We start from the raw sequence: 18,087 nt of genomic DNA, 5'->3' as shown, positions 1-18,087 counted from the left end.
TCCTTGGAAAAAGTAATAATATAGCTCTGATGTAGTCCACAACAACCAACAGCTGACATTAAGTCAGTAGGAAACATTTACTGTGTGGATCTTACTGTTGCAACAAGTACTGTTTCTTTTAGTACTGCCATGTGAACAATTCAGTTATTTAAACTAATAACATAATTCAAAACACATCTTATGTGTCTGACACAGGTTTTTATTTGTTTTCCTGTTTCAAATGAGAAATGGGTTTTACTATCACATTAGAAATGACAAAGTATACTGTAACAATACACAGACACTGTACAAATGTAGAGAAACATGTAAAAGAACACTGAAGGATCATCCTTGTTAAAAGTCATATGCTTACGTTTATACAAAAAATGTAATCCTGATTATCAAAAGTTGAGCTTCTCAACATGCAATTTACAACACCATAAAACACTAACAACAAAAAATACTCAATATTGACATACATTCAGATAACTGAGTGAAGATGGAGTTTAAGTCCACAGGATGCTGTTTTAAAGGATGTCACATTTTTGAATATTATAATCATTACTCAAAATGGATTCCTAATGTTTTAAAGAAATATCCTGCAGATGACTACATTTAACATGGAGATGTAATGAGTCCTTAGTTTAAATCTCTAATATTTATTTTTAAGACAATGAGGGCATGAAATACACGTACTGCTTGTAAAAGTACACTAAGTTGAAAGCTTAAAGGTTCCAGGGATACCACTTTTTTCATTCCATTTTAATATCATCCACAATATTCACAATTATACGGAACCATTTCCCCAATCAGCAATATCATGTGTTTTATAACTTTGTCACATCCTTGTCTTCCTGGATAAATCTCCATCCAATCCAAGGCACGAGGGAAAGTCATTCATGAGTTTTATGTTATTGGCCTTAAGAACTGTGTTGCACTCAGTACTAACTTAACCGTTACATGTCCTTCCAGTTGGGTAAGTGTTCCAGAGCTGAGTTTGGTCATCTTCAGTGGAGGCCCATGTGGTTTCCATCCAGGAAGAATCTGTCATGGAGATCAAATATAAGAATCTGTGTCATAATGTAAGTTACTGAGGGACCCCACTGGTTTAACAAATAACATCTATGTAGGTAGGAATGGGTAACAAACTAATTATACACAGTACACTATGAAACATGTTTTGACACGACATGCAGTGTACTATCAAGCATGCCATGCAATCATGTGGCATGTACAATGACTAAGCCTGCAGTGAATATGGCTGAGGACTTATCCATGGAACAGTGTATGCTCACTGATTCAATCTATTGATGGCTGACCTAGTTTATAACAAAAATAAATGTGTGGATGCAATGGCCTAAAATACTGACCCCACAGTACACAACATGTCTGGCAGTCTAAGAGTGACCAAGATGGAATCTTAAAACACAGATGATTGCCACTACAATGAGCACCAGCCTATTATGTCTCACCCTCGTGTGTTTGAATAGAAGTCTAATGGTCTTCCTCAGTACAACTGGCCTCAGCACCAACCATCTCTACTGAATCAGATTTGTTTGGCATTGTGTCAGACCGCAACACTTTGCATTCTGGAGAAAATCTGTATATGTGAGCATTAATTGGAGGATTAGTGAAAGACAGGAGTTAAATGGTTATGTCAGACAGAAGGAAAAAAGAAGGAAAGAAAACACCATAGCAGGGTTAATTTCACAATCTCACATGCTGGTATATGATAATACCTGTTCTGTGACACATGAATTAGGGTTGGTATGTCATTCTAATCTATGTAGGAGTTCATCTGCAAGTCACAAAGACCTGTTGTGATGAGGAGAGGAGGAGTAGAAAGGTGGAGAAGAGGAGAGGATGCAGGAACAAGAGCAGGCGGAGGAACAGTAGCAGATGTAGCAAAAGCTACCAAGTTCTTGAAGAATGGTGCAATGATAGGCACATATACAGAGTGGACAGAGATAACATCCACAAAAGAATCTGCAGTTGAGCATGGGGAAGTAACAAAATCAACTACTGCTTCTGCAACTACTACCATTAGAATTCTTCTACTGGTCACAGTCATTTCGAATGATCAAATATAACAATGTTTGAAACAGTTTGCCTTCATCAACCAATGAAGTGAAATAGGCTGAGGAAGAGGAATGGTCCTCACCTGCTGTGTGTCGGACTGCGACTGTAGTGAGCGCCGGGGGCTCCTGGGTGAGTAGGTGTGTCTGCCATGTCAAACTCTGTCAGACCTACAGCCAGCTGGCTGCGCCAGTTCCCTGTGCTGGCTGCTGAGGAGACTACAGCACAGAGACAGAGTGGTCACCCACAGTAGTGCTGCTATTAACATCTTCCTTTCTCACTCAGGTACAATAATTTCAGCAAATACAGGACTCATCGTAGCGTGTGAGAGAGCCTACCTGAGGAAAAGGAGGTGGCCCTGCTGGAGTGACTGAATGGAGCCGGCATCGTCTGGTAGCCCAGGCTGAGTTGCGAGCCACTGTCACAGTCATACATCAGGCCCCGGCCTGCTTCCCTGGGACCTCCGGTGCGGTGGTACCAGCCCCTCAGGTGCTCAGCCACCATGGCCTTCTGCATGTTCTTGGCTAGCAGCTCGTTCCTGGGCCCCTGCTTGCTGCGGGGGTGCCTCATGGTGGCGTAGGGGTTCTGAGACAGACTGTCCGTTCGCTCGCTGCTGTAGTGCCTGTATCTTTCGTGTCCATGGTAACCGTGCACCTGGTATGAGGGGTTGACATTGTAGTGTCCCTCCACCTCATTTTCATAGACGTAGGCACCGTTGGAATAAGGCTCCAGATCAGGGCAAGGATAGCCTGCCACATAGTAGGCTGTGGGGGCATAGTGTGCTGGGGGCTCATATGTGTAGCTACACCCGCCATGGCTTGGGACCAGATTAGGCATGCTGCCTGTGTTTCCATACACTTCCACCTTCCTGTGTAGGTGGTGGTGGTTGCGGCTGCGGGAGTCTAAGGTGCAATAATGGGGGTTGCCTGCTCCAAAGTAATCCAGGCTGGACTGGCTGGTGTAGGAGGAGCAGTCCTCCAGAGCCTCACTGCTGTTGCTTCTGCGGGCTGGTGACAGGGTGAAGATGGGCTTCTCTGGGTCTGACTCCTTCAGCAGCCGGGACTGAGACTCCAGACTGCCACTTCGATGTCTGAAGCACTGAGAGCTCCCTTCCAATCTGAAACACATAATGGTAATGTTACTAAACCAAAATAGGCATAGGATTTCAGAACTTACATATTGCATTCATGGAATTGACTTGAGTCCAGTGGCTTTGAGGTAAGAGAAGTGAGTAGAAAGCAAAGTTTAGATGGAGGCTGTAGTAATAGGTAAAAAGGGTAGGCTGTAGGTTGGGTTGTAAAGGTCAGAGAGTGAGTGCATGGTTGGAGTGAGAGGGTATGGGACAGGGTAGAGGTGCTGTGGGGTCTCACCTGAGCTGGCTGCTGCTATAGGCGTTGCGGGTCATGGCGGGGCTGGGGGGCATGCTGCGGGGGTCTCGGGGGGGTCTTGGTAAGGTCTTAGAGGGACTACTGTGTGCTGAGGAGACCTCTCTGGGCGGCTGGCAGTACTGTGAAGACTCCTGGCCAACAAATGCTAGCCTGCAGAAGTGTGATAAAAATAAAAATAAATGGTCACCTCTGAATGTATGTTGATTAAAGCTGAGGAAAATGATGGTGGCTTCAGGCACTGTACACATGCACATTTCCTTCACATTAAATAAAACAGGTTCTACTGTCTACTTATCCTCGGGCCACAGTCTGAGTTGTTTCCCACCTGCTGTGGTTCTTGTGCTGGTGGTTCCTGGGGGAGCAGTGTCTCTCCAGATCATACTCTGGCCTGAGGGAGTGAGGAGGGCTCAGCTGTGGGGAGCACTGGACAGAGCGTGACCGTGGCCTCTGAACACTGTCTGAGTCATCTGGAGAGACAGAGAGAAAAAACCCATATTCAGGTTATTGAGCAGGGAAGCTGAATTGTCAGAATTCAAATTGAATGAGTTAATGTGCTTATGAAACTTGAATTTAGTGTCACAAAATCACTCACCATCATCTAGGGGTAGACTACACTCTGAGTTACACTCTGAACGAAGAAGCTCATCTGTAGACAGGGAAAGACGCATCCAGTTTTTTCATGGGACATATGTTATGCGTACAGTGTGGGTACAATAAACAGATCTTGACTCAGTAACACTAAGCCTACAATCTCATATCCTGTTTGTGTACATTTCTAACCAACGTCAGTGTTGACATGAGCACATTAAGGGGCTTGCTTCCTTACCTCTAATTGCAAAAATACAGATGACTATCCTACAATAACAACCCTAGCCAGATTTGTTTTACAAAAGCTGACAATTTGATGATTGGGTGATATTTCTCTTGAGAAGTGAAATATAACACATGTATTCTAACAACCATAGTACCTGCTATGATCACAGATGCTCTCTGAGTGGGCTTCTTGCCTTTCTTTACTCTGTACTGGTTCATCTCTTCCTCGATCTGCTGGAGCGTGTGCATGGCATCAAGGCAGTTCCTCCTCCTCTTTTTTTTCACTGTCTTACACAGTTCTGCCTCATTGGCTAGCTTCTTAGCAGCCTCCACGATCTTCCGCTGTAGTGCAAACCTACTCTCCAGGTTTCTTAGGTATGGGTCCTTTAGGTTAGAGGACACGAGAGACTGTCTTCGATAAAAAGCTTTCAAACATTCTTTAGCTACAACAAGCAATTGTTAGCGATACATGATTAAGCATCTGCAAGGCAACGTACTGTGTGTTTACAGTGAGTGCTGTGTTTGTATATTGGGTAATACATAAGGTGATATAGCATCAACAGGACAGGACATGATCATTTGAGTCTCATTCAATTAGCAGGTCAATACACACCTCATTATAGGGGAAGAGCTCATCCAGTTTGAATGCCGTGCCAACTCGTCGTCTGATTTGAGGAGGTCTCTCGCCTGCAGTCAGTGGATACTCCTTTGGCAGTTTGCCCGTTATCTCCTTAAAACCAAACAAAAATTCTGTGATCTTTATCTATGGTGCAAACTCTGCAAAAATAGATTTTCCTAAAGGCCATGAAGGTTCAACAGAGCAGACTCAAGCAGCTTCCATTCCCAAACTAAAGTGACTGAACTGAATTATTCTGACTCAGACTGTTAAACTAACTGTCTGTTGGTGAAAGTAAGATTCCAGAATGTGCCAAAGGCTTCTTACCGCTTCCCTCAGGCAGATTTTCTTCAGTTCTTTTGTTTTCTGGGTTAGGACATCCTGGATCTCTTGTTCCTTCTTTCTAAGCTCAGAGATCTTCTCTCTCTTCAGTTCTTCATTTACCTCAGAGTCAGCTGACCCTATAGAAAGGACAGTATTGACATGGTCGCCACAGAATAGTGTGTCTGTTTGCTGGTTTTAACAGCAAGATAATGATAATGTGTTGGAACACTGCTGACCTACCTGTGGATACAAGGCTACCGTTGCTGGCCATGATGAGGTTGTTCTTTAACCCTGCATCTCCCAGTCTGGTTATCTTTGACCCCCCTTGCTGGTCAGTTAAATCCATGGCAATTTCCTCTAAACTCCTTGCTGCTGATACTTTGACCTATTAAAATGCCAGAAGAGAAATGAAAGATTTCTATACTTTACTATTCTATACTTCCAAATTATTTGCCTACATTATACATACTGTAGAACATATAGCATGTCACAATCTAATGTGTAGAACTTACTTTGCTTTGCTTTCTGTCCAAGTAAAACTGATGCTGACTAATAGCCATCACCCAGATGGTTTTGATTAGGGAGTGGCTGGCATACCATGTGTGAATGACCAGGCCTGTCTGGCCAAAAGTGCGCTTGGTTACTGCTCTCCTGTTCACAGGCACAGACATAACCAGGAGAATTAGAATGTAATAAATCTGCAGCTGACCACATATGATGATTAATTTTCAATACCACTAAGACCTGCAACACCTTTAGGCATAGGAACCAGCCCCATGAACATCAGGCAACCTTTCAATCACACTGGAGAATCACAGTTAGCTCACCTGTGTGGGTCGTTAACCTCAACAGCAAACTTCTTCTCCCTAAAGTACAGGTTCTCCAGCTGCTTCCACTGGTACAGCTGAAAAGCAGAATGTTGTCATATTAAAGATAATGTTATCAAGTCATGACCTATTTGGGATAATCATAATAATAAACTTGCTATGCCCTTGCCATTACATGATGAAAACTGTATACCTTAGGGTTAGCAAATAATCCAGAACCAATGTCATGTCACAGTTATCAAATCAAACCCAGAGTTTACTGTAACTTCAGCTGTCATGTAATAGACACGGGTTGTCGAAAAATGTCTACGATTGTGTAACGCAAATTCTAGCACACAGGAAATTGTTACTTGGGGGTACAGATACATGATCATGTGCAACCCTGTCCATGATTAATCTGTACAGAACTCCTAACCTCACCAGGTGCTAACTGCCTTTAACTAGATGAGTCCATGACTCACAAACAACTCTATTTACTCAAATCTTTCAGAGGGACACTGCCTCGGTATGGATAGACAGACAGTTAAGACCGTTGTTGTTATGATACATGTTATGATACATGTTATTAAGGGTATTTTCTAACACTTATATTTTAGTATGTAATGGTACCTGTAGCAACTGTATTATGTCCCTAAATCTGTTATTACTTATTGCACAATGTATTATGCTGAATATTGAATTCCGACACCTGACCATATCACAACCAACATAGTTTATCACCTAAATGTTATAAAAAGGTATACAATCTACATGTAATTACGGAAAAGTGTAGCTGCATCTTACCAATAAAGTTCCAGTGTGTAAATCAACCTTGATTCTCGGGTTACTGTGTCTAATCCTCTCTGGCCAACTCCTCTTAGCGCCAACACATTCTTTGGCTGAGCAAGCTCCTCTCAGCTCCCAACGTGTCTCCTCAGGTATGCTCTGTCTTGTAGGTGACGCCCAGACCCTAACTCCCTCCCCTTGACATCATAAACATACCAGCCTGCCTTCTCTCCAAAACAATCCCCTGTCCAACCCAAGGGTTACTCATAGAGGTACGAGCACATAGATACAAATTAAAAGCCTTTCGAATGAACTAGTCTATTGGGTCAGTTCTACACCTCATACAAATACTGTATATGATTAGCTCTGACCTTTTCACCTCTCTGAATACAATCAGGCTCCCTTTCTATATCTTCAGTCATATGAACACATACATTTACGTAGCAGCACAGCAAATCAAACCAAGCTGGTGGATGTCTTTCTTGTCAACTCATAGTCTGAAACTACATCAACAGAACCAAAGGAGTAGGTTACACTCCTAGTATTGTCAAGCAGACTCATAAATCATACCTGGCAAACCATTTTCCTATCAGACTTAGATGTGGCAACAACATGCTTCTGAGTAGAGTTTGCCTTGTTAACCACATGGATTGATTACAGAATCAGGTCATAGACTGTCTCCTCGATGTGAACTAGTCTGTCCTGGTCTGTTCCAGCTGTGCTAGGACCCAACCCTTCACAATAAAACACACTGTGAGTCATTGTGCTATGTGCAGGAGGACTCCTTCTCTCTGCCCTGTCATTGAATCATGACCCTGTTCCAGACAGGCGGCAGCAGGCAATTTCCCTTGCCTTGTATTGTCTGGAGTTGCACATTTGATGTTCTATGAGTATATCTGATTATCAACAACATTTCTTATTGTTGTTGTTACAAACATAAATTGCCTCTAATCTACAAAGTATCACACAGACACACACAGAAAATTGTGGAGAGGAACTGTCTTTAACATGATTTACCTTTCTTGGTTTAAGTTTGTCCTGTAAATCATACTGGCCAATTCCCTTGTAGCTGATTCCAAGCCACCAAGGGATCCCCTGCTTGTCCTGTGAAGCAAAATCATTTATAAATGGTTACACTGTACACATCCAAGAGCTTCATCTGCTATGGAGAGGATAAAGCAGAGCTGACATTACTCTTTAGTAATAGAAACAGATGAGGGTGCAGTAGCTGTAACTATTTATAGGCATACAATTTCTTACCTTGACTTCATAATAATGAACACCATATGTGGGCAGGGATTCTACTAAAGTCAGGTACCTGAAATGAAAGAAATTGTCATTAACATTACAGATTTTCTGTTCAATCATGTGAAGGTGGTTTACCACAGATTTATGTAATAGATGGCACTCTAAAGAGGACAATGAGGGTGTTATCTGTTTGTGCTGCCCACAGTGAATCAAAATGATTTACTGGGCAGCCAGCAACCAGAGTGGGGTTATTGATTTATATCAAGATAGTTGTGAGAGAGAAAGAGAGAGAGAGCTGGAGAGAGAGAGAGATAGATAGAAAGAGAGATGACGTAAAAGACAGAGCGAGAATGTGTTTCTTTGTAACACACAAAAGAGACAGTGAGGGAGAGATAGCCTCTGAGCGCGAAAGAAAGATTTATGAAGTCGGCCAGGTAGTGTCCCTTATCTGATGACTTGTGGTAAACAGTCCTCTGTAAGTATACTCATTGTTTTATGATACTCACTGCAGTATGGCCTGCCCTCGGGAGACTCCTTTTAGCTGTTTGTAGAGCTCAATCACTCGGTCCTCACTGTAAATTGGAATATTGATGGCATCTTCAATTCACAAACATGCACTTTGCACTCCAGTCCTCTTACAATAAATACAATTGATTTTAAGTGATTGTGTGACAACGTTTCTAACAGTGTGCTTCAACTGACTGACCAGTACCTAAAAGTCTGACTTTAAAATACTTTCAAGATATATGTCAATGTAAATCATACCAATATGCAAGAGAAGGGTGCTCCTTTAGCACTTTGGTGGGAAGAGTTGGAAGTTTCTTTAGGTCCGTTCTGGTGTTTTCATCACTATAAAGTAGGATACAGTATACATGACATCTTAAAATCACGAATTTTTCATTCATTACTAAAATTTATTATATCATAAAGCCACGCATGTCAGTAGAAACGAGCCCACAGGCGCAAGGAAGCTGCAGGTGCACAGGCACAGCAGGTGATGAGATAGATACACAGTCAGAGAGGCTTCAGATAAAGAACTTATTGACACACAAGTAACTAACTTCATCCTCCACCTAGCCAACTCCTTCATTTTGTATAAACCAGGTGCCTAAATAAACAAAGAACCATGTGTTCCATCTGTTTGGCTGCTAGCAGTACAAGAGAGGGCTGTTGCAGAGTGAGTGGGTGGGGGGAGGGGGGGTGAGGAGGGGGGGCTGTACTTTGTATACACATACTGTAGTTAAGTTTTGAGTCGATCGTGGACGTGAAAACAGAATACTGAAATAGCCTTGGTTTTTGTCAGTGCTATGAGATTCATTAGAAACCAAGTGTAATTTTTTCAGCATTCTACTGGCAGACGAGCCTCACAGCTCTTTCTCTCTCTCTCTACTGTCATTGATTTGAAATCTGCGGAGACAGTTACACTACTAGAGGCCTATGCTTTTTGCTTTCTCCTTGTAAAATGTTTTTTATTGTTAGAAATGCTATGTGCTCTGATCTTTACCTTGTGTAGTCTCCTTTTGCTTCCTGAATAGATTGAAAATAAACAATGTAATTAGATGCAAACTGACACGATGCCATTAATCCACAAGCTTTAACAAACACAGGGAACCAACCTGCAAAGCATTTGCTGCTAGTTTGAAGACATTTTCGCTCTCCACTTCTATGCCCCCCTGAACAAAACAAAATAAACAATCTTAGAGTCCTATTTATCTTAGTTTACCATACTCTTGTACTATGTTCTTGATGTTCTAGAATTAATTCAGATTTAGTCCTGTAACTACATTGACATATAAATGTCTTGAGCAGTTCTGCAGTGTATTCCCTCCCAGACTGTCTCATTCCAGCCTGCTGAGACAGAAAAGGGCCCTCAGACCACAGTCTGGGAGTCTCAGTTTGGAGGGTTCATTAAGCGGGCAGATGAGACAGTGAATCAGAGCATATTAAACCTTGTAGAAGCCAGGATGAATTTGGTGACTCACCATCAATAATGATCAGGATAGAATACAGGGTACTTACATTGTAGATGGCAGATTTTGCATTGAGGTAGAATAATTCCACTGTTGTTATGTCTTTTAGTAGGGTTATGGTCTCGATATAAAACCTGAAAGACCACAAAATAGATTCAGAATAATATTATCTTCCTTGTAAGAAATTGTGCAGTATGCATATACGTACAAGTCTCCTTTAATTCTGTACTCAGTATGATACAGTGGTGCTCCCTGCTGGTAGGAATGTTGTACATGAGGTGATCTGACAGTACCTGACCAGGAAGTTGAGAGCGATAGGTCCATTCTTCTTGGAGAAGTCATGGTCTAAAACTCTACGGTCTAGTTGCAACCATTTACACTGACCACTGCAATGTCAGATAAATAAACGCAGATAAATAAATCAAGTATCACAAAGACACAAAAACATTTAATCCATAATGACACGTGCACATTCAAACACACACGTCCACACACTTATTTACACACTTACGTGTCATCAGTAAATGTTAGGCCAAAGTATTCCTTCTCTTTGAGGTTAAAGTGGGAGGACACCAAATCTAGGAGCTCTCGTGACAACAGCTTGGGCTGCAGGTGAAAAGGTGTGCTTGTTACATTTTCACAAAAATGTCTAACAACATAAAATAGGTCAAATCAAACTGATGGAAATATATTCAGTGGACACCAAATGGTGTTGACATATAATATCTGATAGTACAATATGGAATCTACTGTACCTGAACCAGCAGCTCCAACTTCCTGTCATCAAGGAGATGCACCTGGCACAGTCTGCCCTCCGTCATCTACAGATAAAGATATATTTTCAATATACATATTGAAAATGCATGCAGTACTGTCATGACTAAGACAATGAAATACTTTTTAAGTTTATGATAGTTTCTCCAGTCTCTCAAGTCAATGGACAAAAATAAGGAGGACAAGAATGAGAGGTTTCAATGTTACATAATATTTTACTATGAACATCGACAGTGAGCAAATGCACAGACGTGAAAATGACAATTTTAAAGTAGTAATCATTGACGTTGCTAATTACAATTACACCATTGTTCCAGGGATTTATTGCTATGATAACACAACATAGATTTTGAATAATTACTACATTTACCATATACAGCCCTTTTCAAACATCTCTCGTTATTGCATTGAATCTTTGACATTGACAACCCCAGCAAAAGTTAGAAATCCAGAATTTCAGTCTCATGCTAGTAACAAACAGCAGGCAAATCAGTCACCACTATTCCCCAACAGCTTTTTATACTGTGTGATAGAATCAGGTTGACCTAGCAAGTTTTACTTCTGATGTGCAGAAAGCACACTCCACCAGATAAATCTAACTGCCTTTTATGTGACAGAATGAGGTTGACCAGGCAACCCACTGAATCTACAGCACAAAGAAAACCTGGTAAATTCAACAGCCCTTCAACATGAAAGAATCAGGTAGTTTTTGACTGGGGAGTGGATGTAGTACCTGGTAGAGCTCCCCAGGGGGAACACAGATCTGGATGCATCCCTGGCCTGACCTCATCTTCTGCATGAGCCTCTTCTCCAACCTCCTCACAGTCAATCCTAGCACTAAGATCACTCCTGTGACCAGCAGTTTGTCCATGCCACAGGCTCACGTCCTGTGGAGCCTGGTACCCTAGTCTGGTTGGCCTATTTATGTAACATCAACGCTGACCTGTTGTGGCCGTCTGGGATAAATTCTAGACTACAGGCAGCTCTTTCAGCACATTAAGTTTGGCGTAGCTTCAGGAAGGAACCATGGGTCAGCCTGGAGACACAGGTGACTGATGCCAAATGCCAAATTTGTTTTGATCTAAACCTGATTGTCTTGCAATAAGCTGGCCATCTGGTATGGGGAATTCTACTTGTCATGTAGCTCCTTTTCCATGTTACATAGGCTAAATAATGTGGTAAACAGTAATACAATATGGATATAAAGCATTCTAAATTCATGCCATGCAGTCATGTGATTTATTTTGTTGTGACATACAGTTCAACCTCATCAAACTGAATGTTTGTCTTAAGTGAATTAGTCTTTTAAGGGACATGGACTTGCACACTCACTTCCACTAATCCTCTTCTGCAAATTATGGTAAATACCACTTGCAATAATGACAAGGTAATAAATTATGTGCAAATTTCATTAATTGTATTAACATAGTGTGTTATATTGTCTTATATCAAAATAAGACAATAAGTTTTGCTACTGACAAAGTTGTGACATTATTATGACATGGTGCATATGATGTTTGCATTAGGAAAGTACTGTTCACGTTTTGTATTTGCATGTCACCAAATGAAGATGACCACTAGATGGAGCTTCTCTGAGGGGGTCAACACATCTCTCATGAGAGCAGAATATCCTTTCTTTACCACCACCATCACCCCATGAGCATACACCCTTGGGCTTTAACGTGGCCTGAATCGACCAACTAAATTCAACATAACATACAGCACACAGAAATACAAACATATTAAGCAGAGACCAACGGTTTGCAGAATCTGCTCCTCTGTGTTACCTGAACACTATTATTCACACTGGTTATTTTATAAACAGTTCTTATGGGTCTAGCCACCCTAACTAACCCTGACTGGCACAAAACCTAATGGAAAAAAGCAGCAGGAAAAGATAAAGAAATCTCAGTCTTTGAATCCTCTAGATACTGGTCTAGATGCTTTTGCCTTTTTGAGGAGTGTGCCTCAGGGAGGCAGTCTGTGACCTGGGCCTGAGGGCCTGAGTGCATGTGTTACACTGCAACGATCTGGTATCAATGGGAAGCTAACCTACTGTAAACAAACAAACAAAGAAAGATTATAATATAACAGCAATGTGAGAGAGACATTCTTGATGGCATATTATAAACATGTAGTTTTCCATTTTCTTTAGGAAAAGTGTGTACCTACAGTATGTCTACCATGTTTTAATTAACAGGCCATTAGCTTGGATGGCCTGTAGATATTCTAAAGAGATTTGTCTTGGTACCTTTTGGGTTAAACAGGTTTAGGGTTAGAGCGACAGAGAGACTTGGCACTGGAAAACAGTATAAGTGATGGAGGACAGATTATGGCAAATATTAACAGATCTGTTATTTGGTCATAGAAGCTGTTTTGTGTGTTTTGTGTCTGGTTGTGTTTAACTCTTTACTTTGGATAGATTTTGTGTTCTGCTCCCTAGCTTATCTCAGTTTCCTGTGCTCATGCATTATTGATAAACCAGGTCTTACACCAGCCTTGTTTGCTTCATAGAAGCTCAGACATGTATTTTGAAAAATGACAGCAAATGTTACAAGAGCTTTTGCTCCCCTTGTATTGTTAGATATGGAAATACCATCTGAACTTATATTATAGTTATGTTTATAATCCTGGAAGTTTGGATGTTTTCATTAGTAGACTGAAGATAGGTGAGTACTATGAACATTTCATAAACTCGAAACACAAACATCTGGATTATCAGGATTCCCTTCCAATCCAAAAACAAGCTCTCTATGTAGCCACAACAATGTCTTCCTGTGGGTTCAAGTGCCAGTAGTCAAGTCCTTAAACAGGATACCGGTTTCAAGACAGAGTGATTGCAAAAGGATTCTATAATCTATTGATGTAGTTTTTTCCAGGACCTTTGTCCTGTGTCACAGGACCTGTGTCTATAACGTTTTGTTTTGAGACAAACTTTGAATGAGAATTATTTACTGTAACTGCTACTGAAGTATACATTTGACATTTGTTTGGTCATGACCCTGAACACCTTGATAGCTAGCAACCTCATCCTTGTGGGTACTGAAATATGGAGGGTGCAATGTCCAGCCGTCTCCCTTATCTGATTTCACACCAAGACTAATTTGGTTTGTGGTCAAACATAATTGCAACACACAGTCTTCATCGGTAAGAAACGGAAAACCTTTCAGGCTGTTGATCTTGTAAGAGAGAATTATGATCATCTCCAACGCAACAAGGTTCAGGATATTAGAGAAAATAAACTTATTTTTAAATGAATTCTGCTTTCACAATGCATGCCACCATTTTTTTAATCCAGCATTGAAAGTCTCCCTCTATGAAAAGGATTATGCAAAAAAAAAGGTTTTATTGTGAAAAGTATGGTAGTAATAACAGGAGTCACTGCTGTCCTCCTTTCACTACCACTGCTGCTTGACTATAAGCAGCTTCTGCACTCATGGTGTCAGGGGCTGTGGTGAGGGATCTGGCTACTGAAGTGGAATGCAGAGTTTCATTATCTGGGCTGCAGTGACTTTCTGCAGAGCCCTTGGGAGTGGAGTAGTGTCCTTCATCTAAACTGTGAATGGAAGGACTAAGAAGGCATAATACATCAACTGAATGGTAACAAAGTCAAAATTCATGATTGTTAACACATTTTTATACAGGATAACGTGGATAGTTTGTCCCTTGTAGTGCATGTCAGACCTTCTTTTCTGTGTTTAAAAAAAACTGTAGTGCTGGTGTTGACAACACCAAAATGGTATTACACTGGTCTTCATGTTGCAGTATACGTCTGAGATCGACTTGCCGTGCCTTTCCAAAAATAAATGTGTCTTTCTGATGTGTGTTTTATGTAGATTTTCAGGAGAGGGTTACTGGAGGGCTGGATGTCAACTGAGTGCTATGGTGTTAGCAGCATCAAACAAGCATGGGGAAACTTTGTCTAACCACCTATCATGTTGACATGTAGGGGAAGAAAGGCATGCTGAAAGATGTGGAGTTACTTAGCACCTTTCAAGGATAAGGATATATTGTGTAACGTGTTTAAATTACCATTGATTATGTTTACTAATTGAATGATTTAAAATGTCAACTGTCAGCTGTAAGTCTTTGGGACTGAAACAATGGATTGTGTCTTCTAGAGCAACATTTTAGAGGATATCCTGCACAGTCACTAGGCTCTTGTGGAAGGCCAGGTCTTTGTGAGAGGATCCTCCACTACCATATCTGAAAAACAGCAATCAAACTAACAACTCCTGTTTATCATGCTGACCGCCTGGAATTACGTCAAGACGCCCCGTGTAGTTTCCTGAGACTATCTGGGGAAGAAAAATGTTGACAACATCTGCTTGTTATCCGGCGTCTACACTTCCAAATTTAGCAGTAACCATGGAAATACAAAACAGAAATTATTTGTTAAATTGTTATCTAAATGTGCTACCTGATACACATGTTGAAAGAAATAACTTCCTTAATCAAAATGTTTGATTGAAAATGTTTAGTTCAGACCCAAGCTGGGTGAAGCAAGGAAATGATTATTTCCTAACACATTGTGAACCTGAAGATCAGACCATTGTGTGCTGTTGTACTTGGTCTACAGTCTCTACTTCTACAGTATGCTACTATAATTGCTTCTGTTACGTCTACTGACAATCCTCAATGGGAGTATTAACAGTACTGAGAAGTGTCTGCTGGCTACATTAGTCACTGACCACATGCAAAATACAGAAGGGTTCTACACAGGTTGCGAATTACGGGGGGGTTTGGGGGGGTCTGACCCCCTAATTAATACTTGGACCCCCCAAAAGAGGTCAAAACAACAGGTCGGGGGGGTCGATACACACCTTGGAGAAGAAGTTGACCCCCCCCCCCCCCCCGATTGTCATTGTATAATTCGCACTCTGCAAGGAGAAATTACATATTTTTTCTCCAAACCTAATCTAGTACACCACCCATAAAATAATAGATTTCTTGCCATTGAGAATGTATTGTAAACCTAGTGGGGGTAGCTCTTTTTGAACAGGGTAAGAGATATCTGATGCCTCCCTCCCTTTCACACTGACTTTTGTTTACAGATACTGTTCACACAGAGTCCAGGTGAGCCAATGGCGATTTTACACTAACATAAATAAAATATTCTGTTTAAAGTAGGCTGGCAATGAATGGGTAACCTAGGTGTGTCAATATGCACTATCATATGCACGCAGGGTACTACACTCGTCCAACTCATGTTTCAGATCCAATACATGAGAAATCATTTAATTTCACTATTAAATTACTATTTAATAACATGTCTGAGAACTAATGTCAATCGGAAGCACCTTTTGTAGCTACAATAACCAGAGAACAATGACTACTGTATGGGTGTTTATCCTTGCATGTTACTAACCTGAACCCTACAGCATCCGACTAGGCAACAGCCTATGAAACCGGCACAATCCTTTTGTTGAATCAGAATTCAACCAAGTGTGCCAATCATCATAGCAGCCTAACAGTCAATCTCTAAACGAAAACCGGTTTCGTATTTAATTTACACTGCAGATACGTGAATGACAGAGTTCCACTTTGTCTTCTTCCCCATTCATACATTTATTCTAGCCGACTGTCATAATACCGGCATATGGTAGCCTACCTTTAATATGGGCGTTTCCTTATTGTTCGGCTCAGCTCTTCAATCTATAGGGTTGGTCTCCCCCAACATATTAGAACCCATGTAATTCATTCATATTTTTGTATTGCGTGTCTTTTATTCTTCTTAGGAGAGCTGGTAAACTGTCTCTGTGTCTCTGGTCCGTGATCCCGTACGAGCACACGCTTGCATTCATCTACGCTGACCACGCCTTCGCTCCTCCGGCATTTAAGTGAAAGGGGTCTCAAGGCCCCTCCCAGTCCTGGCCTACAGCTACAGCTGCCACCTTATGGAACCGTAGCTTTTTAACGAAACTTCGTCACAATACGTTCCCTTTCTCAACTCGATAATCCTTTGACGATATGAAGTGATATATTCAGATGTGACAGCATTGACAATGCTGACTGAAGTCGTACCGTAGCCTAAGCACCGTTTTTTTGCGTTGATGAATAGGCTAAAATGATTGCACTAAATCCTGAATAATAGCCTAGCTGTAGCACAAAAGCCTAATCGGACTTAATTCTATTGACCAACACATTGGGGATAGGCCTACTATGGAGATTGTAATTGTATAGGGTACTTTAATATTCATTCATGATTAGGTGACACTGCTCCTGAAATATTTATTATTAGCTTTGTTGTAGCCTAATCCAAGCAAGTGAATAACCCAAACGAGGTAGCCAAATATGAAACAGCACGAAAGTATTATTTTGCTAAATGTGTTTTATGAAGTCTTAATTGATTGCATTAAATGAATCATGGCAAGAGGAAGATTGATGAACCGAGATGGAGGTTTGTTACTGTATTCCTACTGTTAATGGGTCTCCCAGGGCGGGCGATGCAGCACTTGCCTCCCCTTCCCCCTGGCTCTAAGATTTCTGTCATCAGACATAGGTATCTCATTAGTCTTCCCCAAAACAATCTGTCCAATCCCTTCGTGACAAGTAATTTATGATCTGTTTATAGAATATGTAGGCCTACAGACCTTTCGATAGGATAGACATTGTAAATGCTAAACATTTAATGGCAAACATTTTATTGTTAGCTGTAGGCCTATCTCACATTTCGTCAAAAGAAACATAGGAAAATGTAATTGTAATTCTGATGGAATTGATAGTATTGCCCCGTGTATTTCCAAGAGCACCTATTTCCCATGGTGAAATAGCCAGTTTAACAGGATGAGACTAATGCACATATTAGCCAATTATCTATACAGGTGTCATCCTAGGGTCAATATCCCCTGTCTTCCCTTGAGTCACACTGCTCTCTAGTGGTCATGAGAAGTCTGTCACACGGTAGACAGGATCAGAAGGACAAATGTACTGGGGAGAATATTTGCAACAACATTGAACGATTATTGTCAACTGGTATTTTCATACTGCTTTGGTGTCAAGATAAATAAATACAAATATACAGCCGACTTTCAAGTAAAACCCATAATGTTAAAATCACATGCCATTCTTTCGCAGAATAAATTACAAATATATATTTGGACAGATAGCTTTTGGTGTTAGGCTGCAATCATTAGGCCTACATTGGAGAAAGTTGTGCAGTCCATCAATATAAATTAACCTGCGAAACTTTTAAATAAGTTAAGAAGCAAAATCCCATCGAACATTTTTGACCAATGAAAGAGCAGCTGACACTGACACATCAACTCGCCAAACTTCTGCCTTGGGTATAATGGTGCTTGTAGTTC

The 18,087-nt window shown here is 41.1% G+C and overlaps 1 protein-coding gene across 2 annotated transcripts; it reads right to left on the bottom strand.

Moving 5' to 3' along the window:
• Positions 1 to 199: 199 nt before the first annotated feature.
• frmd4bb (FERM domain containing 4Bb) lies at positions 200 to 11,522 on the bottom strand. Of its 2 annotated transcripts, XM_067239576.1 has the most exons (23): positions 11,514 to 11,522; positions 10,762 to 10,827; positions 10,518 to 10,612; positions 10,300 to 10,392; positions 10,056 to 10,140; positions 9,653 to 9,709; positions 9,541 to 9,563; positions 8,802 to 8,885; positions 8,543 to 8,608; positions 8,049 to 8,106; positions 7,806 to 7,892; positions 6,024 to 6,100; positions 5,709 to 5,847; positions 5,437 to 5,581; positions 5,200 to 5,333; positions 4,870 to 4,986; positions 4,412 to 4,640; positions 4,036 to 4,089; positions 3,769 to 3,910; positions 3,426 to 3,593; positions 2,394 to 3,172; positions 2,141 to 2,273; positions 200 to 1,023 (listed from the first exon to the last, which is right to left on the bottom strand). In XM_067239576.1, exons 2-23 carry the CDS (start codon positions 10,825 to 10,827, stop codon positions 987 to 989), a joined length of 2,868 nt encoding a protein of 955 aa, XP_067095677.1. In that variant the 5' UTR covers positions 11,514 to 11,522; the 3' UTR covers positions 200 to 986. The 2 variants fall into 2 exon arrangements, with proteins under 2 accessions (XP_067095677.1, XP_067095678.1); XM_067239577.1 differs by lacking the exons at positions 200 to 1,023; positions 11,514 to 11,522 and adding an exon at positions 1,050 to 1,579.
• Between the last annotated feature and the right edge of the window lie 6,565 nt (positions 11,523 to 18,087).

The sequence above is a fragment of the Osmerus mordax genome, chromosome 7 (assembly GCF_038355195.1).
Source record: "Osmerus mordax isolate fOsmMor3 chromosome 7, fOsmMor3.pri, whole genome shotgun sequence".
NCBI lineage: Eukaryota > Metazoa > Chordata > Actinopteri > Osmeriformes > Osmeridae > Osmerus > Osmerus mordax.
This window is presented reverse-complemented; position numbering and strand designations above follow the sequence as displayed.

Excerpts from the sequence above, each read along its gene's own strand:
- frmd4bb (XM_067239577.1), bottom strand. The coding sequence starts at position 10,827 with ATGACGGAGGGCAGACTGTGCCAGGTGCATCTCCTTGATGACAGGAAG. Across the intron at positions 10,613-10,761 it reads AGTTGGAGCTGCTGGTTCAG|CCCAAGCTGTTGTCACGAGA; the intron begins GTACAGTAGATT and ends TTTCACCTGCAG. Across the intron at positions 4,090-4,411 it reads AGCATCTGTGATCATAGCAG|ATGAGCTTCTTCGTTCAGAG; the intron begins GTACTATGGTTG and ends CCCTGTCTACAG.